We start from the raw sequence: 23,028 nt of genomic DNA, 5'->3' as shown, positions 1-23,028 counted from the left end.
TTCCCAAGATCAGGTGCTTGAGTAACAGACTTGCAGGCTGTCCCCACGGAGCCTGGAGCCTGAGGCGTGATCTAACAGGGCCGCTCGCTCGTGTAACACATGTTTAACGGGTATCTGCGGTGTGTGGGGTAGACGGGAATGCGCTGTCCCGTCCTACTTGGAGGAAGACCCTGTTGGCCCAGTTTCCGGGAGCACTGTCTGCACACAGCTTTCAGGGGCCGGCCCGGTGGGGGACTGCCTTTGCAGCAGAGCACCCGTTGCCTGAGGTCATGCCCCTCTCCAGCATGGCCCGCATCCAGTGACAGGAGTATGAAGGGCTGGCCATCTCAGCTCATTTGGGGACAATTCGGAAGGGCCATCGAACCTTCCGAGTTCCCTGAGGAGTTGGCTGAGGCTATCAGGGGCCTGAATGGCAGTTTGGCTTCTTTACCCCCCCTTCCACAGATGTTGATCCCAAGGGCACTTCCTAATGAGTGTCCTCCCTGCTAAACTGTCTCCTGGGGTGTGCTAGTCCTGGTGGCCAAGGCTTTAGAACAGGAAAGGAGACAGACTTCTTTGCTGTTTCCAGCAAGTTTCCAGCATTGGAGGTGGTGATACTCTTTATGTCCACCAGAGGGCAGCAGCAGCATAGCAACCCACCCTCCTGGGCTCAGCAAAGTGGGCTGGGGGACCTCTCCCTCTGACTTCCCACCACTACTGTTGAATATTAGGCAGGATCACCTCCCTTCATGTGTCTACCCTCCTGTCTCAGGGAAGAAAACTTTCGGAAATTTTCAAGGCCTTAATTTTTGTCAGTCTCAAACGACCCCCCTCCTGCCCCAGCACCAAAGGCCAATCCGTCTTCCTACTGCAACTCCCTTCCCCCTCCTGTGCTGGGCAACCTCCTCGCCCAGGATCTCCCACCTCTCCACTTTTAACACCCACAATAGATTTGTTTTCTGTGTGACAGGGTAATTATGAGCTTGGGGCCAGGAGGCCCAGGGGCCAGTCTGAGGATGGCCACTTCAATCTGGTTCTCCCTGTTCTGCTAACATTATTGATTTTTAGTTTTATTTATCATGATGATTTTTTTTTTTTTGATCTGGTTCTGGTGACATGAGGTGTGGAGGCTAGAAGGCAAAAACAAATTTGTTCTTGTCACAATTTAGCTTCTCAAAACCACCTAACCACCCAACATTTTTTTAAAGATATATATTTTTTAATTTTAAGTACAATCTACCCCCCAACATGGGGCTCGAACTCATGACCCCAAGATCAAGAGTTGCATGCTCTACCTTCAGTCAGGCAACCCCCCAAAAAACATTTTTTTTAATCTACTGGTTTAAGCATCTCTACCTACCTGTCTTCCCTCTCTTCCCTAACCCCCAATGTTCTCCCTAAGATTGTTCCAGGAATCGGAGCCAGATGTGGCTGGAGGATAGGGGCTGGGGAAAGGAGTGTAGACAACAAACAGGGTACCTTTTGTTAGCAGCTATTAACTCACCCAGCAAGCCTTTGTTGCATGCCCTTTATCTGTAGGCTATTTCCAGGCTAAACCCCAAACCCTACTTCTTTTTCAGTCCTTCCCCGGGGGCAGTCCTGAGATGGGTCAAGCTCTGTGCCTTCCCCCCCCCCCCCCCCGCATCAGCTTCTCTGGCTGTGAAATGGGTTTGAGAAAACCCTGACCAGGAAGATTTCAGAGAGTGAGGTTGAGATTGGGTGGAGCCAATTCAAAGAGCAAGCCCGCCTGACCTGCAGGCTACTAAAGGCCTCCCTTAATGTTGTCCTCGTCCTCGTGGCGCACGCTACTCGCCGGCGGGGAAGAGGAAGGGCTGGCTGGAGGCAACACTTTATGAATGGGAGGGGGCTCTCTGAGTTGCTCGATTGCCATGGGAATCAGCTGAGGCCAAGGGCGATTTGTGGGTCCACGTTCCCCCCGGCCTGTTTTCTCTGTGTGTGCCAGGGGAATGAATAAATCATTGTTCAGGGGTGGGATGCAGCTGCCGGGCTCCTCCCCTCGGCACACGCCCCGACTCCAGCTCCTCCATTGAGGGCTGCTGGAGCAGAGCGGTTTATACACCCAGCTCCCCAAATCCTATTGAGGCCTCCCCTTCTGCACGAGCCGCCGGCTCCAAGCCCATTCAGCCAGGCCCTTTGTGCTGGGGGTTAAGTGGTTACATGTGGGGGGCACCCAGAAAGGACCTGTCAGGCCCTGAAAAGCTGTGCTGATACCGTGCCCTCCTACCGCTGAATGGGGTGGGTGGAGGAGAGGTGGGCGGCCAGGGGGTGTGTGGGGGCCAAGGCCTGGGGATTATGGAGCCCACAGAGACAGCTGCTAGGAAGGGGGTGGAACAGGCACTCCCCTCTCGCAGTCCTCCTTCCCATCAGCTTCTCTAGCCCACTCCCTCTGTTGTGGGCGCTAGGATTTCCCACAGTCTCAGGACCCTGGATTTGGCTTTCTTTCTTTTTTTTTTTTTAAGATTTTATTTATTTATTTGACAGAGATAGAGACAGCCAGCGAGAGAGGGAACACAAGCAGGGGGAGTGGGAGAGGAAGAAGCAGGCTCATAGCAGAGGAGCCTGACGTGGGACTCGATCCCATAACGCTGGGATCACGCCCTGAGCCGAAGGCAGACGCTTAACCGCTGTGCCACCCAGGCGCCCCTGGATTTGGCTTTCTGGTCTCGAGGTGAAAGAAGTTTGGAAGAGGCTATTTACCACTTGGGTGCACGGAGGAGAAAGAGTCTATACCACCTTTCACTCCCCCAGCAGCAGCTCCAAAATACCCCCTCAGTTTCTCCTTGCCCCTTTCAGGGGAGCCAGGGACGGTGAGTGGAGGGATCTCCTCTCCTAGGTTCTCGAGGTGCAGGGCATTTGAAATTGTGCCCCATCCGAGCTTTAACAGCTTCCTGGGAGCCTCTTCAGGAGCCATTTAGGGTGGAGGGTTCAGGGAGGAGACAAGATTTCAATCTGGGTATACTGCATAGATTTTGTTTGGGTGGGGGAAAAAAAGATTCCAAGGCTTAAAAAAAAAAAAACTTTAAAACTTCAGATTTGGGACCCTTGGGTGGCTCGGATGGTTGGGCGTCTAGAGCCTTCGGCTCAGGTCATGATCCCAGCAGCCTGGGACTGAGCCCCACGTAGGGCTCCCTGCTCCGTGGGGAGCCTGCTTCTTTCTCTACCTCTGCCATTCCCTCTACTTTGCTCTCTAGCTCTTGATCTCTCTGTCAAATAAACGAATAAAGTCTTTTAAAAAAATAAAAAATAAAATTTCAGATTTGATGTATGTCCCCCTCATTTTACAGCTGAGAAAACAGCCATACTGGGGGCAGGGAAAGGACAGGTCTTACGTAAAGTGGTCGCACAGCAATTTCTTGATAGAATGAGTGGCACTTTACCTTTAAGAGGCAGCCGAGAAATGGATGAACAGAACAACTAGGTCGCCAGCTTCCTAGGCCTTCTTTCCCAGGATGAGCCAATTCTGGGGAATGACTTTCCTTCTCATCTGCCTTAAGGACTCTCTGGGACACCAAAGGGCCTCCAGGGCTGTGCCTAGTCTTGGGAGTTCAAGGAACAATGTTCACAATCACCATGTTATTTAACCATGTTCGAGGCATAGTATCTTTATTTAATCTGGAAAGTTTAAAATGCTTTGATTTGCCTAAGTCCCCAAAGCCACGCGGGGAAGCCGGCAGATGCTATGAGCATCTCAGGGACAGAGAAGAAAGCAGGTAGGAATATCGCTTGTCCTCCAGGACGAGGCCTGTGCTTTGTCCTGATGAGGAAGCTTTGGGGACTTGCTCAGTTATGTCCCTGCTGCCCTTGGATGAAGGGCAGATGAAGGCTCCTTGGGAGGGTGGTCCAGGCCTCTCACGACTGCGCCAACTTTACCCTCAGCCTCGTCGCCTACCTCCGTTTCCCCTCAGGTTCCGGTCACCCTGGCCGCACTCTGAACATACACACCACGTACAGTCTCCTCGGCCTTCCCCCCACTTTTTCTGGGGGAGCTTCTATTTGTCCTTCAAAGCCTGGCTCGAATATCCCCTCTGTGAAGCCTTTCCTGACTCTCTTTTGTACTCATTACTTTTGCCTCATAGCTCCGTTCGTTGTAGGGCCCACCACATTGTACGGCCCCCTTTTTTTTTTTTTTTTTTTTTTAAAGATTTTATTTATTTATTCGACAGAGATAGAGACAGCCAGCGAGAGAGGGAACACAAGCAGGGGGAGTGGGAGAGGAAGAAGCAGGCTCCCAGCAGAGGAGCCTGATGTGGGGCTCGATCCCATAACGCCGGGATCACGCCCTGAGCCAAAGGCAGACGCTTAACCGCTGTGCCACCCAGGCGCCCCATGGCCCCCTTTTTTCTGTTTCCCTTTCTAAACAGGGAGTCGCACAAGCCTCCCCCCCCCCGCCAGTCCCCATTCTGCTCTGAACCCCCACACAGCATGTGACACAAGGAGAGCACACTGCTGGATGTGAGTGAAGGGACAGGAAGGGGCAAAGTCTTTGAGGTTGAAACACCTTCGTGCTACCCCCCTGCAATGTACGTGTTGCTGGGTGGACACTCCACCACTCTACCTGGAATGACTGATGCTTGGCATCCTGACTGTGGAATCTTCTGGTGAACGAATCACAGACATCGGTACATCTGCTTTTCTGGGATCACAGGGACATGGACGCCCCGCCTTCCTGGGGCTTTTTGTTCTCAAGGCTCCCGGCTTTGGAAGATGACAGGGTGTCCAGGACCCCTGTCTGAGCCCTTGCTGCATTAATTATACACTGCTAGATTATCCCACACAACTTTACCCTTGACGAAGAGACCAGAAGCTGCCATCTGACGCCCTTGGAATTCACTTGACTTCTCAGAGAGGATGTGATTTAGAAACAAACAGCTTTACAGAACAATGGAAAGAGCAACTGATGACTGAGCTCTGTCCCACAGGGTACAGGAGAGCTCTAAGTCAACAATCAGGGTAGAATCCTTGGTCATCTGTAGCCAGAACGCTCAGGAAGAGGCCTAGAGGTAGGTGTGGCACATTATGTCATTGTACCTGACGGCCACCTCCAAGAGTTTGCTTCCTGTCTCTGCCACTCTAGCCTCCAGAGGTCAGGGGGTTTCAGCGTCTAGGAAGGAATGTTTGTGACGAGGGAACACTAAGATGATTCCAGGGCACTTCAAAGGAGGTCCCTGTGGGAGCTGGATTGATAATGGCTACCACGGGGAGACAGAGTTGCTACTCCTTTTTTTTTTTTTTTTTAAAGATTTTATTTATTTATTCAACAGAGATAGAGACAGCCAGCGAGAGAAGGAACACAGCAGGGGGAGTGGGAGATGAAGAAGCAGGCTCATAGCGGAAGAGCCTGACGTGGGGCTCGATCCCATAACGCTGGGATCACGCCCTGAGCCGAAGGCTGACGCTTAACCGCTGTGCCACCCAGGCGCCCCAGAGTTGCTACTCCTTAATGAGGGCTGAGAGGTATAGGAGAGGGACCCCTGCGTCACCACCTCGTGCTTTTGTATTGATCAGGAGTCTTTGGTTGCCAGTGAAGGGAATTCTACTCAGGTCAGGCTTGGCACAATAAGGGCCTTATTGGAAGATAGGAAAGGCCTCAGGAAGCAGGGACCGGAACATCACCAGAACTTCCGTCTTTTGTCTGCGCTTCCGGGCGGGAACATCATTTTCTCCCACTACACACTGACTCCCACTCAGCAGGCAATGTGATTGCTGCAGCCCTGCCCCTATGTCTTCCCTGCTCCGTCTTCCTTTGATTTCAGAGAGGCCCAGAGAAGGGTGCGAACTCACCTGGAGTGGGGTTCCCATCCCTGGACTCATCAGAGTCCCCAGGAGGGGGGTGGGGAGGAGCAGCTCTGGGCCCGAGGAACAGCTAACTATCTGACATGGCTGTACCTGCAGGGACGTCTGCAGACGTCTAGGCCACCCAAGCTCGGAGTGGCTTTAGGAGTGAGGATCTGGGTCACCTCGTTTGGTCACCTGGCTAAAGGCAGGGGGAACTTACAGAGGGCAATGGAAAAACGAAGACTAGTTAAGCTTCAGCACGTGATGTAGAAATGGGGCTGAGGTCTAAAAAACAGCAAAAGATGGGGGGGGGGAGCAGAAGCAGATGAGGGAAAGACAAGAGTATTGTAATATGTATTATGATCCAAAGATGAATCCATATTAGTTGTATTTTGTTTGTAATGGGGGGAGGACATGGAGAAGGTTGTAGCCAGTTGCTTGCTCAGTAAAGTGGGGTGGGGTATGGAAGGGACCTCCTAGAATCTCCTATGGGTGCCCTGAAGGCTAATTTGTCCCAGTCTCCTTTCTAGGGCTGCCTTAGGCAAGAACTTAAATTTAAGAAGCCCTAACTTCCCTAACATAGGCCAGTACTTACGTATCAGAGTCAGCACCAACTCTGACCCCATTCTCTCTGATTGCAAACTGAGACCTAACCCCCACATTTCCTCCTAGGAAGAAGGGAAGGAGGGGGATCGGGCTTCAGTAAGTAGAAACCAAGAAGAGCTCACTGCACAGACACCATGGAGAGGTTCTCTGCCCTGCAGGGAGGAAGGTGCCAGGGCCTAGGTGCAGGACAGGAGGCCCAGTCCTGTCCCAGAGCAGATTTCTTTCTTCTCTTAAAACATAGGTTTCATTAAGTGACTTTAATGACCCAAACTCAAAATGAATATATCATTTCAAATTGTGATAGATGCAATGAAGAAAAGGAACAAAGTGCCCTGGGATAACATAAAAGGACTGGTCTAGGAGGTCAGAGAAGGTTTATCTGGGAAGAGAGCTGAAATACGGGTAAGTGGAGAAGGGGGACCGAATTTTTGGTAGAGGGACCAGTGCGTGCAGAAGTCGTGTGAGCAGAGAGGAACGTGAGGCCCAAATGCAGAGATGGAGGGCGGAGGATGAAGCTGGGTGGGTAGACAGCACGGCGGGGCTCAGAACCCCGTGGCTGCCGCCTTAGGATTTTACCGGGCAAGAGGGAAGCCGTTTGAAAGGCTTTAACGGGAGGCTGGTTTTCATTTTGAAAATGTCACTGTATCTGCAGTGACGCAAAGCCATCAGGGGTACCCAGCGGACGCAGTTAGAAGATAAACCCGACCCGGCAGGCCCGGGTGGAGGCTGCAGGAGGCGGGGGAGTCGGTTCGGGCGCTCGGGCTGCACCAGCCGCCGGCTCGGCGGAACCCCGAACCGGCCCACGTGGGCCCCGCCGCCCCGCCCCGCCGCGCTGACGCCGCCCGACTCCGGAGTGCAGGCCTGCGGCTGGCCGCGCCGCCCGGGAACCCCGCACCCCACGCCCGGCCCGCGGGGCCGCCCTGGCCAGGCCGAGGGACCCCCCAACCCCAACCCCCGCCACGGGGTCCGCGGGAGCAGAGCCAACCGCGCCGGGGCGGGCGTGTCCAGGCCGTGAGTCGGGCCCGGAGGGGAGGGTTGGGGGCCCAGCCCCGGGGGGTCGGGAGGTCGCAGCCTCCACCCGGATGCCTCGCGTGGGGAGCTGCGGGAAGGATGGCCTCCGTCCTCTGTCTCCTGGGGAGGGGGTCCTCTCCCGCAGGGCTCGGCGGGAAGGGAGGCCGCCTCCCCCACCCTAGCAGAGCCGAGCGCCGCCGCCCCCGCCCCATCCCCCGACCCCCGCCCACTTGCAGATTAGCCTGGGGGGAAGCCTGGTCCCGGGGTGTCTGGGTTCCCATTTGACCATCTCTGAGAACCCCGTGAGCCTCAGCACCCAGCCACCGCATCTCCGCCGGCTTTGCGGCCCCGCCCAGCCGAGGAAAAAGGAGAAAACGGCTCTGCCGGGAAGGTCTCCAAGACTGCGTAGAGGGATGGGAGCGCGTTCGTCACTAAGGGACCGGCCCTGCACCCCCAGGAGTTTTGCCCACTGCTGGATGTCGGGAGGCTCCCTGCCACCTATTAAAACCTCTTAGTGTCTGCTCTGCTTACACTACCCCTCACTCTCACTGACCCCCTCTTTTTCTCATCCTAGCAGTCAGTAGAAACCTCTTGTTTGTCGATTCAAACCTTAATTTTGGTAGAAGTGGTTATTGGGGAGGAAAGAATGCTGTGATATGCCCTCCGTCTGGGGCCTCAGGATGGAGCAAGCTGGGGGCGGGACACAAGATAGTGGGCGCAGAGGGAAGAGAGAGGGCAAGGTCAGAAGAGAGGCTTGTTAATGGGGGGCGGGGGGGGGGGGTATGTCTGCTCCCTGGGGATAGAGGAGGGAACTGAAGCCAGCTCCTCCAGCCCTGGGCAGCCAGCAGGAGCTTCCGGCTACTGTTGGCTCCCTTTTCCTGAGCCCACTGGTGTCATAGCCCACTGCAGTCCCCTCCCCCGTTCACCTGCTCAGCAACTGTGTGCTGACTCCTGCTAAGTGCCAGGCTGCTCCGGGGGAATAGGACATGGAAGAACTCCACCATCAGTCAGGGAGCCACTGTACAAGCTGCTATCACAAGATAGTCCAGAAACAAAACAAACCCGGAAACGACTATATAGAAACATGTACTGACCCTCAACTATGTTCCAGGGACGAGGAACAAATATGGACAGAGCAGTGCGTCCAGGTGCACTGGGGACCCAGGGGAAGGCGTAGTTAACTGTGCTTATTTCTGTGTGCTGGGGCGGGGGGGGGGGGGTGGTATCAGGAAGGTTTCAGAGATGGGGGATAGGAGAGCTGGGTTTTGAAGTACAGAAAGGAATTTGCTGGGTGGAGAAGGGGGGAGCTTGGAGGGGAGGGGAAAGGTAGGGTATCCTAGGCCAAGGGAAATGTGTGGAGTGAATAATGGCATATTCTAGATTTCTGAGCAGTTTGGGGGTGGTGAGAGGGCCAGAGTGGAAGAGGCAAGTCCGGAGGGGCGAGCAAGGACCAGCTACAGCACGGTCTTGTAGGCCGTGTGGAGGTTCAGCGGTTTAAGGAGGGCACTGGGAGCTGTGACAAATCAAGTTTACTTTTTTTTTTTTTTTAAGATTTTATTTATTTATTTTAGAGAGAGAGAGACAATGAGAGAGGGAACACAAGCAGGGGGAGCTGGAGAGGGAGAAGCAGGCTTCCCACCAAGCCAGGACCCTGGGATCATGACCTGAGTGGAAGGCAGATGCTTAAGCTTAACCGACCGAGGCACCCAGGCGCCCCTCAAGTTTACCTTTTTAACTGGAGGCAGGGAGATCAGCGAAAAGGCTGTGGCAGTCAGTAATCCGGGTCAGAAATGGCCTGAACCAAGTGAAAGTGAGGACTGACGTCTGTGCACACGCACACAGGTTTTTAGGAGGAAGAATTGTCCGCATTTGGTGTCTGGTGAGCCGGGGGAGGAAGCTGAGTGAGGAGTGCGGGCTGCTGGCAGGTTTCTGGCTGGAGTGGCTGAATGGAGAGTGGGCCACTTTGCTGAGGACACAGGAGAGGGCGAGCTGGTTTGGACGTGTAGAATGTGGGGAGCCTGTGGCTGGTTGCAGAGCTGGACAGCAGTTGGATCTGGGCTGAAGACACATCTGAGAGTCACCACACCTGATGGTTCTCGAAGCCCCAGCAGAAGATGAGGTCTTCTGGGGAGATGTGCATAGAACCAGAAGACAAGCTGCCTCAGAGGGCTGAGAAAACCCTATGCAGGCGACTGAGTCAACAGAGAGGGAGGAGGAGAACCACAAAGGGAGGTGTTGGGGGGGGAGGGACTGAGACTGCCTTGCCCTTGCAGCTAGGTTGCCAGGACTTGGGACACCCACCCCCAGTCCGACTCCTCCAATCCCCGTCCTGCTCTGACTCATTCTTCTGCTTCCCTTTTACAGACCAAATGTTCGCCATCCAGCCAGGGGTGGCTGAGGGGGGCCAGTTCCTGGGGGGCCCGCCGGGAGTATGTCAGCCGGAGCTCCAACCAGACAGCAACTCTAATTTCGTGGCGAGTGCCAAAGATGCCAATGAGAACTGGCATGGGATGCCAGGCCCGGTGGAGCCCATCCTGATGAGGAGCTCCTCTGAGTTGCCCTCGGACAACCAGGCCTTCCAGGCCCCTGGACTCCCCGAGGGGGAGGTGCGCAGCCCACCAGAGGGGGCAGAGATCCCCAGAGCTGAGCTGGAGAAGTTGAGTGGGGCCAGCACAGTCTGCTCCCCGCTGGAGGACAACGGCTACGCCAGCAGCTCCCTGAGCACTGACAGCCCCACCAGCAGTCCTGAGCCCGCCTGTGGGACCCCTCGAGGCCCGGCCCCTCCAGATCCCCTTCCGCCCTCGGTTGCCCGGGCGGTGCAGCAGCTGCAGGCTCAGGAGCGCTACAAAGAGCAGGAAAAGGAGAAGCACCACATGCATCTGGTGATGTACCGCCGCCTGGCCCTGCTCCAGTGGGTCCGAGGCCTGCGGCACCAGCTGGCGGACCAGCAGACCCGCCTGCAGGAGAGCTTCGACACCATCCTGGACAACCGAAAGGAGCTGATCCGCTGTCTCCAACAGAGGGCGGCCCCATCCGGGCCCCAGGATCAGGGCTAAGGGTGTGCCTCCGCAGGGGTGCAGGGGTATATGTCCATATTTACAGGCATGTGTGTGGTTGTGCCCAAGTAAGTACACGCTTATTTGCTGGTATGAGTGCAGGTAAGCAGGCGTGAGGGTGTACGCGCTAACACGCGGGCAGATGGGGCCAGGCACGGGCCTCTATGTACGCACAAGCTAACGCAGGTGCAGGCCTGTGTGTGTGTACGTACGTGTGTGTATAGCATGTAGGTGAGAGGGAGTAAGTTTGCATATGTATGCACGGACAGGTGGCCGACGGTGTGCATGTATGGGCATGAGTAAGGATATGGATGCAAAAGGTGTGTGTGCCTGTGAGCGAGTGTGAGTGTGCAGGCTTGGGGCGGGTGCATGTGCACGTGCCTTTGTGTGCGGGTGCAGGCACGCGAAGTGCGTAGTAGGAGCGTGCGTATTTGCAAGCGAGTCCGCTTGTACGTACGTACGACGCAAGTACGTATCCGGTGGCTTATGCGGGGCATCCACACCCCATGTTACCCATTGCCAACGCTAGCCTTCTTTTCTCCACAGGGTCCCATCGCTCCGGAGAGAGCGCCAGCCTGCAGTCATTTATCTGAGGGTTGTGGCTGATCCGTCTGAGATTTCCCAGGCCACCTCTCCACCCTCTCCCCATCGCTCCTCTCAGACTTCGCTCTGCTAAGGCTGTTGTCCCTGTTGGTGGATTTGCTGTGGGGAGGGTGGGGGCTTCTCTGGCCTGCCATGGCTTTTTGGCCACGATTTTGCCAGGGCCACTGGTAGAGAATTAGTATGAGGGAGGGCTGCTGGGGGTGGTGATCGACACTGTGGCAGGGATGGGGGGTGGGATCAGAGAAGAAGATAAAGGACTGTCCCACTTGAACTCTGCCTTGGGGCACATGGGAGATGGGGAGGGGGGAGATGACAGTGGCAGAACCCTGTGAAGAATAGGGGAAACGGAATTCCAAAATATCGCTTTGAAACAAACCACACTTCTCCACGGCAAAGGAGCTGGTGCAGATCGTACTGATTTAAGCTCCTGGTGCGCTTACGTGTACTTATATGCTTGCAAGGAATGGACAAGGTGTTCCAAAACTGCTGGGGAAGAAAAAATGTCACTTTCTTCTTTGTGCCTCTATTTGCTGTGCCTCTCTGGCTTTGGCGACACTGGATGTTAAATTAGGTTGATCTGTTTTCCTGAAATCAGGCTGTCTGGGCCCAGAAGAGCCATAGTCGGCTTTCCAGGGTGGGCAGGGGGCAATGTCAGCCCAGGCTCTGGAAGCTCTTAGGATGCTGGGTTATAACCCCTTCCGTCACTGCATGGTCCTTTCAATGGAGGTCGACAGACTCCAGCAGAGGTTCTGTGAATTGGAGAGTGGGTGAATTCTGGGGAGAACCAAGGACTAAGGTAGCCAAGCTCTCTGCTTTGCTTTTGGGAGCCGTGAGGATGCAAGGTCCTGAAAGGTGAGCAGTGGCATGACGCCCAGTCTCCCTGTATGCGAAATGGGGGTGCTCTTCCTATCTCTAAAGAGTTCTATCCCTGACAGGTGGATGGGTGAGGGGCATAGGGAGTGAAGTTGAAGCAATGGTCCTGGGGACTTCTGTGTCTAGCCCTTGCGTGTTGAGTATGAACGTGGCCTCTGGGCCAAGCCAGGGTGAATAAACTGGGGCAGAGAAACGCATTTCTTGAGTTTGTGCTTCTGTTCTACCCGGCTGGCCTCTTTTCCACACCATGTGAGCTGCCCTTTTAAGCAGGGTTCTGGGTTGGGAGCTAGGGGACAGATGGGGGGGAAGTCACTGGGGAGGAAGAATTCAGCCTGCTGTGGCTGATGGGGGGGACAAGAAGCTTCTCCTCAGGGGCCTCATGGTCTGACAGGGGAGACTTGGCCTCAGCCTGAGAGCTCTGTATGGGATTGCCCTTGTCCTAAGGCACCTTTGGGCCTGAAGGTGGGGGGGGGGTAGGCATCGATTGTGAGGGATACATATGCTCCCCCCCCCCCCCCGCACACTCCTACTCAACCCTGCCCTACAGCCACCACTTCCCTAAAGGGTGCCCTGACTGCAAAAGACTGAGGCTCCTCCGATGGTTCTGACAGATGTGGCTACAGCGCATGTCTATGTCTTTGGATATTTACTGTGCCGATCTAGACTAGACCTTCTATTTTACATGGGTTTGTGTGATGATGTATTCATTAGTTTCTCAAAAATTCACTTGTATAAAGAAAGGCATCTATTGCTGCGTAACCAATTACCCTAGAACTTAGGGACTTCAAGTATCTCACGATTTCCATGGGTCGGGAATCTCGCACAAGGCTGCAATCAAGGTGTCAGTCCAGGGTCTGTGGTCTTATCTGTTGGGAGCATTCAGTTCCCCGAGGGAGGTCATTTTCAGTTCCTTGCCGAGTGGGTTCTTCCAACATGGCAACTCGCTTCATCAAAGCTTGCAGGCAAGAAAGTGATAGAGTACCAGTAAGACAGAGGTCGTGATTTCCTGCAAGCTACTCATGGAAGGGTTAGCCCCTCAGTGTTGCCATATTCTGTCGGTTAAAAGCAAGTTCCTCAAGGGGAGCCTGGGTGGCTCCATTGGTTAAGCGTCCAACTTGTGATTTCAGCTCAGGTCATGATCTCATGAGTCAGGGATTGAGCCCTTCGTGGGGCTGGGGGGGGGGCTGTCTGTGCTCAGCGGGGAGCGTGCTTGAGATTCTCTTCCTCTGCCCTTCCCCCCCACTCGCACGCTCACATGCGCGCGTACCCTCTAAAATAAATAAATAAATGTAGGAAAAAAATAAAAAAGCAAGTTACTCAAAGAGAGGGTATTATATAAGACTAAATACCAGGAGATTGAAGCTGCCTACCACAGAAAGCATTTTTTGATTGATTAAATACAGGCATATTTTTTATTGTTTTTTGATTATACAACTAAAAATTATGTTCTACTTTTATAAATTGAAACATTTCAGTGAAATCTAATGTCCCCCTGTACTTCTCCCCAACAAGATACATATTTTTTAAACCTCACCAAGTGTACTTTTCACTGAAACAGTGACCCAAGGTATTTCTTGTTTTATTAGAGATTTTATTTACTCATTTGAGAGAGAGAGAGAGAGTGAGTGAGCAGGAAGGAGAGGGGGACAGAATCTGAAGTAGACTCCATGCTGAGTGCAGAGCCCGACGCGGGGCTCGATCCCAGGACCCTGAAATCATGACCTGAGCCAAAATCAAGAGTCGACCTCTCAACCAACTTAAGCCATCCAGGAGCCCCAAAGTATTAATAATTCCTAATAATTCTTGTCACCTTGACATTTGCCATTTAAACAAAAACAATACTCAACCAGTTTTAACAAATTCCACTTATTAAGGGAAGTTGTTCTAGCAAAGAGCTATAGCTAAATTCGAATAACTGAAAATTAGTAAAAGGAAACCTCATTTAAAATGGAGTAGGGAGGCCAGAAGGGGGAGCTCTCACCCCCATCACTCCTAGTCAATTGCATAATGAACGGGAAGGGACACCTTGCATTCTCAACAGGAAGAAGCCTATACTTTGGGGCCCAAGCAGGAGGAAGAAAGGTTTTCTCCTTGCTGGGCAACAGCCCAGTCAATGAGAAGCTGTCACAACTCAGCCAGTGACGGCCACTACACTTCAAACTCCCGGGTTACTCCAATGGACTTTTTGTTTATAGCAACTCCTCCCAATTCCCCCCTTTTCCTCTAAAAAAGAGCCTTCTTCTCCTTTGTTCTCCGGACTTGTCTATGGTTTGCTAAAGCTTGCTTATTCTGAATTGCAATTCTTTGGTATCCTCAAATAAACCCATCTTTCCTGGTAAAATAACCGACAGTTTTATTTTTAAGGTTAACAACTCTAACCACGGAGATCTCTAAGGAGGAGACAGCGTCAAGCTCTCAGAGCACAAGATAGTGAATTTTTAGAAGGGGATCTTTCCTAAATGTGTGAAGGCTCTTCTGAGCACAGCCAGCGGTCAAGAGCACAGACTCTGAAGCCAGACCCCTAAATTTGGATGTTGACACCACTGCTTTCTGTCTCTGTGACCCTGGGCAAGTCTATTAGCTTCTCTGTGCCTCGGTTTCCTCATCTTTAAATGGAGACAATAGTAGTAACTACCTCGTAGTGTTGTTGCAAGGATTAAATGAATATACAATATGCAAAATGCTTAGAACTCTTCTTGGCACATAGTAAACTGCATTAATGAGAGTTATTATAAATAGGGCTTTTGTGATGCATACTTACATTTTTCTTTTAAAAAAATCAAATTGTTTCTTAAGGAATTTGAATCTAAAATTTGAAAGGCTTCTTTAAAAAAAGCTTTTAAAAATAAAGCCGTCTAATATTTCTTTCCATAAAAAAGCTGTCTGAACTGAGAAAAAGATAAAGCCAGACCAGTGTGGTGAATAGTATCTACCCCTGCCAATCACTGAGGGTCTAGGGGTAGGCCCAGCCCCTGGTGTGGTGGGGAGCAAGAGAAGAAACCAGGCAAGAGCAGGGAGTTTGAGCCACGCCCAGGCCAGCAGAGTTTGGGGCAGAGAAACCGAGGCAGGACCCCAGTGGATCCTGTTTCCCACCAGGTAGGCTGGAGGCCTGATGACGGGAAGTGCTGGAGTTATTGCTGGACTTCTGGTGTGGGGCAGACAGGGTCCAGAGGCTTTCCAGACTGCCCCCCTTTCTTCACCTGTGGCTATCGTACAGCGTGAATGAGGAAACGATCCTGGAGATGCTTTGTATGCATTAAACCCACAAGGCCCTGTGGGGCCGGCCTCTGCCCTTGAGCCCGTCTTGCCTGAGCAGGCAGAGGAGACCTGCATCCCACAGACTAATCCATAAACCACTCTGAAGCTAGGAGAGGGGAAGGTGGGCTGGCCCTCTGTGCAGGTCTCCGCCAGAGACTTCTTCACTTGGGAGCTTGTTTTAAAGTCATTGGGTGGGGATTAGTTAGTCCCTGGGACTGCAAGGGGAGTAGGGAAGGTTCATGCTCTAGGGAGGGAATTAACCAATTAGCCACCTTCCCCTTCCAGCCTGAATGGAATCCCAGGACCAGCAGCAGGGAAGCCGAACTAGGTCCTGGTACTACCCGAGGAGTCTTGCTCAGGAGGAGGAAGGAGGGATGAGATTGGGGCTGACAGCCAGAGACCCACAGGGGCAGGGCACACAGCAGAGCCCTGAGCGGGCTGCAGGGACAGGATGAGGGATTGGCGGGAGGCAGTGCAGGGCTGGGTCCTCTGGGGAGAGAAGGGTGGGCTAGTTCCATGAAAACGTTCTCTCCTGGGAGAGAAATAAGTCATCTCCATTAGGTGTGGCAGAGGGCATGGGGTTAAAGCCTGGGGTGCAGGGAGTGAAGTGGGAACCCAGGAAGAGTGTACAGAGTTGGGGGCATGAGGAGGCTTCAGAATGTGCTGGGTGAGCTCCCCAACCTGGCTCATCAGGGCTCTGTGGGGTGGCTATCTCGAAGGAGATTGAATGCCCCCTGGTGGCAGCCTGTGACCTGTCTACCAGCCTGTTTCCTATAAGCAGCTCCTAATCCCGGAACAGGTGACAGGAACAGAAAGCAGTGAAATCTGTGAGCACCAGATCTCGGAAGGCTCCCTGGAGGAAGAAGTGCCTAGAGAATGAGTAAAAGTTGAAGCAACAGACGATAGTGATTTTTTGTGTAAACTGGACCCAGATGTCTTGGATCCTCCACTTACTAGTTGTGCCTCACTTTTCTCAACTGTCAAATGGGGATAATTAGTACTTCTTTCATAGGGTTGTATGAGATTAATGAGTTTACACATGTAAAGGGCTTACACCTGAGCCTGGCACAGAGAAGCAGATGTGAGCTGTTACTAACTGACCAGGAGAGGATGGGGAGCCAGCGGAGATAGGAAACGCAGCTGGGCCATTGTGCTGTCAGTTAAAAGCGTTGCTAAAAGGCCTTGAATCCCAGACCCGTGAGTTTAATGAAATGTTGGTGGTGAGAAGAGGAGCGTGAGATGGGGACGTTCTGGGGTCTGAGTCAGACCTCAAACCCACACTCATAGGCATGCCCGCACCCCCCAGGCATCCCCGGAAACACAAGCCCACACCTATGCATGAACGCGTGCACACACACACACACACAGACCTGACACTCACATTCACACTCCTGGCCACGGACCCCACATGCGTGCTCCCTCCTCCTCCCTCAGTCCCTTTCAGAAATAAGACTGCACCCAGCCTGGGGAGGCGTCCACAGTCCTGCAGACCACCGAGGCTCTCCCAGCCCCAGCACCGGACAGCCCGAAATATGTCTGCTTTTCCTCTCCAGGCCTGGAGGCTTCTTTGGCCAAACCTTATCCTTTGCACCGCTCCTTCCCCCAAAACCCCATGCTCAGAACCGGTCGATCCTATAATCGCTCCAATCTCATTTATCACCAGTAGATTTGAGAAGTGATTAATCTGGTTATGGGACTGGCGGGCGGAAAGGGAGAGGGGGAGCGGGAGAAAGAGGGGTTCGTCCTACTAAGGTCAGGGCCCCGGTAGGGTCTAGGTTCCCGGAGGCCTGTACCCGTCCCCACCCGGGAGGAGAGAAGGCTCCGGCCGTGGGGTGGGAGCAGTCCGAGGGCCGAAGGCGTCGGGGGGTGGCGTGACCTTGCCCCATGGGGGGTTGGGGCTCAAGGTGGAGCTCCAGTGCTCCGTGCTGGGGAAGAAGGAGAAGGCTGGAGGCCCGCGTTCAGCTGGTGTTCAGCGGGCCCGGGCGGGGCTCGTCCCCCGAAAGGCGCAGACAAAAGGGCTGCCTCCCCGGAGCCGGACTCCGCACAAAGCGGGGGGCGGGCGGGGCCGAGCCCGCCCCACGCGCCGGCGCGCCCCGGACTGCTGATCCGCACGACTGCGAGCGACGTTTCCTGCGCCTAATCCCAACAAGCATGAAAACGGCTCGGGCCGGCCCGCCAGCAGGCCCTTTGTCCCGGCCCCCTCTCGGGACAGCTGCAGCCGGGGTCCCTCCCCCTCTTTGTGTCTCCTCCCCGCGCCCCACTCCGCCCTCCCCACCTCAGCTGCCCGGACGGCCGCGAGCCTCTCAGGGCTTTCGCCTCGGGCACTTGGGCGCACAAAGCGGGGCAGCGCCCCTAATCTGGGGGAGGGGAGGATTAACCCCAGGGTCTGCAGGGAGGGGCGGGGCCGTGGGGGGAAGAGCAAAAAGGGGCTGCGGGGTGTGCTCCCCGCTTGGAGCGCAGGGGTGTGCAAGTGAGAACACAGGTGTGGGACGGGACCTGTGGGCGGGAGGCTGGTGCTGCACGCTTCTTAGACGCCCCGAGACCCCCGCCCCCAGCAGTTAGTATTCAGATGGCTTTCCGGGCAAGAAACTCCCCTGCTGCTCCCCAGGGCTGCCCTGAGGCCGCTTCTCTCCACACTCCTCCGGGGATCTACTCCACTCTGTGACTTCACTCCTCTCCTGTCCGTGAGACTCCCCTCCAGCCTCGGTCTCCCCCAGGGCCGCCGTCTCCCGCCCCACCCGCAGAGTCCGCTCCGTACTGAACAGCTCCTCCCAGAGGCCCCAGGGCACCTTAAACTTCCCACGTCCCAACAAGCCATCGGCTCCCCACGCACGAACGTGCTCGCTCCGCTCAGTTGTCTGGGGCCCTCCTCCTCCTCCGTCACCCTCACAATCACCAGGTGCTGTGCTTCCGCTTCCCAGGCACTTCTCCAGCCCACTCCTGCTCTGGCTCCCTCCCTTCCATGCACCACACTGCTCCGGAGGGGGCTTCCACGAGGCCAAGGCTCTCCATGGACTCCACTTGCTTGGCTTGGCTTGGCTTGAGAGGCCTTCTTGAGCCCCTGCATGCCTGCTGGCCTGATCCTAGGACCCCCAGGGTCTGCTGTTCTGCAAGTTACGGACTAGTCCACAAAGACCTTCCTCAAGAGCCTTCGTGGAAGTTTCTTCCCTTTCAGGAAAGGGAATGAAATCGCTGGCTTAGCCTTGTCCCTCACAGAACCATCCCACTGTGCATAGGTCCAGGGAGCTGAGTCAGAGAAGCCAGGCTCTCCGAAGATGGTGTATGCTAGCCCAGCCCGACCCACACGGCACCTGCCACACGCGGGAGAGCTGAGCTCCTCCCAAGCTGATGAAGTCCTGCCCTTCCTCAGGCTCTCTCAGGCCACTTGGGCCACTTCGGTGCTTGAATCCCCAGAGATGCCGGACACCCTCATCTCTCTCCCAGATCCCTCAGGATGAATCATATCCCAGAAGGCCTAGAACCCCACAGTCTGCAAGCATATCTGTGTCACCCTGCCCCTATCACCACTGTCACTAGACACCTCCTCCCAGGCACTGCCAGGAACCTGCCTTCATGTCCTCATCTGAGTCCCAGACAGGAAATTCCTGCATTGAACAAATATTTATTACTGTCTACCATGTGTCAGACTCTCTGCTAGGCACCGGGGACCCAGATGAATCAGAGACAGTCCCAGCCCGCAGGGGTTTCACGGTCTCTCCAAGGAGACAGACCCAGACATGAGTAATCAGAGTGCAGCGTGATAAGTGCTAATAGAAGTCTGCACACAGTGCTATGGAAGCCCTTTCCAGAATAACAGACAGAAAGTAAAAGATTTCAGAGATCAAAGGATTTGGGAAACACGGGTTTAACCATGTAAACTAGACTTCTTTACTTCTTCTTTTTAAAAAATATTTTATTTATTTATATGAAGGTGGGGGAGAGAGAGAGAGGGAGGAAGAGTGCAAAAGCAGGGGGGAGGGCAGAAGCAGACTCCCCACTGAGCAGGGAGCCAGGACCCTGGGACCATGACCTGAACCAAAGGCAAATGCTTAACTGCTTGACTGACTGAGCTATCCAGGCTTCCCCTTTACTTCTTTACTGCAGGACTCCTCAGGGCCTTTACTGTGCCAGTATATGTTGTGAGCTCCTGAGAAGAGAGCAGCATATGAAGAGGGCTTCTCAAACTTATTTGAGCATGGAATCTTTTTTCATGGATCATCTTCTAGGTTGAGTGTTCCAGAGATCATATTTGGGAACCATATTGCCATGGGAACCTAGAGAATGGAGAGACTGCTTCTGTGTCTGGGGTGGAAAGAGGAATGAGGGAGGTAAGGGATGATCTACAGGGAAAGGTTCACAGAGGAGCTGGTGTCACCCTGGAGGATGCGAAAAGTAGGTGTGGAAAAGAGCGTTGTAGAAAAAGGGACTTGGCCTGCGGAGGCAGGAACCCCGGCCTCGGAGGGTTCCAAAGCAGGGCGCTGCGGCAGAGACAGGGGCGTCTTTTTGAGCTGGCAACTGCAGTGTGGAAAGAGGCTTTTTTTTTTTTTTAAGATTTTATTTATTTATTTGACAGAGAGAGAGACAGCCAGCGAGAGAGGGAACACAAGCAGGGGGAGTGGGAGAGGAAGAAGCAGGCTCCCAGCGGAGGAGCCTGATGTGGGGCTCGATCCCAGGACCCCGGGATCATGCTCCGAGCCCAAAGGCAGACGCCCAAGGACTGAGCCACCCAGGCGCCCCGGAAAGGGGCTTTATCCGTGCAACGCATGTTTGGCCTGAGACATCACATCCCTTCCTGGGATGCTGGGCAGTATAATAAGGTCAGTAAAATACCCCACCGGTCTGTGGGCCAGACGTACCTCTGTCTTTGGGTCCACCCAGGACTGTCACAGTTTGGGTGCATATGGGGTAGTAATTAGTGCAGACTGGGAACCCCAGAAGCCAGTCTTCTGTAAAGACGGGTTCTATACCAGGGTCACTGGGTGTCACCATGGGAGCCTACAAGATTCTCTGAGAAGGCCCTACTTTGTGTCAACTGAATTTGGTTCCGGAAGAGCCCTCCATAGGCTCCATCGAGAACGTGCAGGTGTACACAGGTGAATATGTGTGTGTCCAGCCCAGAGCATCTTTTCTCTGGCTGTTCTGGTGGCTTTCCATGCCATGCTCTCTTCCATTTTATTCCACCAGAGTCCTTGTGTGACTCCTGCCCCCCAGCAGCCAGCACGTCCTCTAACCATCTACGCCGTCTTTTCCATCTCACTTCCCTGCTGCAGCCCTAACCGGTTCCCTAACCAACACCAAGAGAAAGAAGAAGAAGGGAGAAGGGGAGGGGGAGGAAGGGGCGGGAGAGGAGGGGGAGCACATGCCCATAGACCACTTACTTTGTGCAGGGCAGGCACTGTTCTTGGCGCCTCACACGCCTTAACTCATCTAATCCTCACAGTAACCACAGGAGAAAGATACTATTACCATCCTCATTTTGTGAATGAAGAAATTGAGGCCCAGGGGTGTTGAGCAAATTACCTAAATTCACACAGTTGGTAGGAGGCAGAGCTGGTATGGCTGCTTTATAAATTGCAAAATTTTTACAGGCCAATGTGTTGTGTTTTTTGTTAATTTGTCTTGATATTATTTTCCACCCCTTCTAGAAGCAAATGTCTTTACTTCAGTAGTTGACCATTGTCTTCTAAACAGTGACATTTTTATGCTGTTTTGAAATTAATTGTAAAGAAGTCGGTGATGGGTAGTAAGGAGGGCACACATTGCATGGTGCACTGGGTGTTATACGCAAACAATGAATCATGGAACATTGCATCAAAACCTAAGGATATACTGTATGGTGACTAACATAACATAATACAAAATTATTTTAAAAAATAAAGACGTCTACTGATACGGTCATCTTTATTGTTTGTGATTAATACTTTTTAAAAAGAAAAGTAAAGATTGCTTTTTTCCGCCAGGTTGGGAATACTTTCTGTGGGAGGTTCTCCTTCTAGTATTCCTGAACATGCAATGGTTGTGAGTGAAGGTGCTGTGGAACAGGATGGGAAGGAGGTGAGATAGGAATGGGGACAGAGACATGGATGGGAAGAAGGTAGAGAGAGCAGGCAAGGGGCACAGGCATCACGGTTCAGGCCTTCCTAGGTGCCATTTCTCTATTATCCCATTTTACAGATGAATACACAGAAGTTACTTTAGGTGGGTTCCCTTTCTGGTAGGACCCCCAAACTGCTCTCACATCCCCCCTCCAACCCTGGCCAGGAAGAAACAAGGCTCCCTGCCTGAGAAAGAGGCTCATCTGTACTCAGAAAGGGTTCTGTAAGTTAGGGACCATCCCCACCAGCCCACCTGGGGCTAAGTGGAACTGAGCAGGAAGGAGGGGGGAGCATGCCATTGGAATGGAAGGGGGAGGAAGAAATGATAGCTAGTGTCTGCCTAGATTTAATAAAGTTTTTTTAAAACTTATTATTATTGTTATTATTTAGTAATCTGTACACCCAATGTGGGGCTCAAACTAATGACCCCAAGATCAAGAGCCACTTGCTCTTCTGACTGAGCCAGCCAGGCACTGCTACAGTGAATGCGCTGACTGTTTCCTCCTTCTTGTGGGAAAATGGAGAGAAGGGAAGGCGCTACTTACTCTGCTTTCTGTGCCAAAATGCCTGGAATCCTCATACGGCCTCTCAGGACTTACAAACCACCTTACCCCTGAATTCCTTCCTATCCCCAAACTCAGGCAGATAGGAACAGACTCTTCTATTGATTTCCGGCCCCTCCCCCCAATTTGTCTCAGGTGCAATCATCACCTTTATTTGCATAAAGAAACTTCTTTTGTGTGAGACACTCAGCTACTCCCCTCATTCATGGCTGTGTGGGCCTGCGTGCGTGCATATGCATTTTGGGGTTGGCGAGTCGATGGCTATGCACTCATCTCACAGATGCGGAAACTGAGGCCGGGAGAGAAGGCAGATTTTTCTGGCTCATTTGGAAATGACAAACGATCTTACTGAAACTTCTCATACCTTGCCTCTTCATAATGTTTAAGATTTTCTCAAATCACCTCCAGTTCTGTTCTTTGGCTGTACAGAAGGTGCAGTGAACCCCATTTTTCAGTGGAGAACCCATAGTCAAGGACAAGCAGTGTTAACTGACCATGTGACCTAATGAATCCCGCACTGGTGAGGAGGGAATGGCTAGGGTCGCCTTGGCCTTATAAACTCTGCCCAGAGAAGGATAATTACCCGCAGGAGACCTTAACATCCTCTAATGTGCGATCAGAATTCCGTAGTTTATAGAACACTTCCTATTTCCCCATTGCTTTCTCACGACTATATCGAGGAAGAGGCATTGTTACGCCTTTTTTATAGAAGAGGAAGTAAAGACTCCGGAGTTACGTGACTGGCACAAGGTCCGGCGACTTGCGAAGGCGCACGGGCCCCGCCCATTCAGCGAACTACTCAAAGCGCGCAGCTCTGGGTTGAACCTCACGCAACAGCGTCGGACTTACAGGAGAGGCTTGCGCATGCGTGCGGGGAGGGCGTGCCTTTGGCATTTGGATAATTCTTTGAGTGGCACTGTGCTAGGCAATGCAGGGTCCCATTTTAGCAACCCTGGCCCCAGATATGAAATACCAATAGCACTGCCTCCGCAATGATTGAGACAACCAATACATCGCTCTCATATTTTAAAACCCCTCTATAGGGGTGGTATTCCCCTCCCGCCCTCCACCCCCACCCTCACCCCAGCCGCTTAGAACTACAGGGCTAGTGTCTCAGTTTTGGACCTCTCCCTCTAGGGCTCGCTCAGCAAGAAAGTGTCAAGACGTACTGAGGCTTGAGCCCCAACC

At 53.3% G+C, this 23,028-nt stretch overlaps 1 protein-coding gene and 1 long non-coding RNA gene across 3 annotated transcripts in view; one reads left to right on the top strand and one right to left on the bottom strand.

Annotated features, from left to right (window-relative positions):
* The first annotated feature begins 7,227 nt into the window (after window positions 1–7,227).
* On the top strand, window positions 7,228–12,121 carry CUNH1orf216 (chromosome unknown C1orf216 homolog). 2 transcript variants are annotated; one of them, XM_026516691.4, is made up of 3 exons: window positions 7,228–7,392; window positions 9,757–10,450; window positions 10,995–12,121. In XM_026516691.4, exon 2 carries the CDS (start codon window positions 9,762–9,764, stop codon window positions 10,446–10,448), a length of 687 nt encoding a protein of 228 aa, XP_026372476.2. In that variant the 5' UTR covers window positions 7,228–7,392; window positions 9,757–9,761; the 3' UTR covers window positions 10,449–10,450; window positions 10,995–12,121. The 2 variants fall into 2 exon arrangements, with proteins under 2 accessions (XP_026372476.2, XP_026372475.2); XM_026516690.4 differs by having other exon boundaries at window positions 9,757–10,474.
* A 440-nt stretch (window positions 12,122–12,561) lies between these two features.
* LOC113268304 (uncharacterized) overlaps window positions 12,562–23,028 on the bottom strand; it is a 58,442-nt gene continuing 47,975 nt past the window's right edge. The window contains exon 5 of the long non-coding RNA XR_003321064.3: window positions 12,562–12,879. This is a non-coding gene — a long non-coding RNA (uncharacterized LOC113268304). The remainder of the gene's footprint in view (window positions 12,880–23,028) is intronic.

The sequence above is a fragment of the Ursus arctos genome, unplaced genomic scaffold, assembly GCF_023065955.2.
Source record: "Ursus arctos isolate Adak ecotype North America unplaced genomic scaffold, UrsArc2.0 scaffold_32, whole genome shotgun sequence".
NCBI classification, from domain to species: Eukaryota; Metazoa; Chordata; class Mammalia; order Carnivora; family Ursidae; genus Ursus; species Ursus arctos.
The sequence above is the reverse complement of the archived record's forward strand: the minus strand, read 5'-3'. Positions and strand labels throughout refer to the sequence as shown.

Bases quoted from the DNA above. Each gene is read 5' to 3' on its own strand.
- CUNH1orf216 (XM_026516691.4), top strand. From the start codon at position 9,762: ATGTTCGCCATCCAGCCAGGGGTGGCTGAGGGGGGCCAGTTCCTGGGG.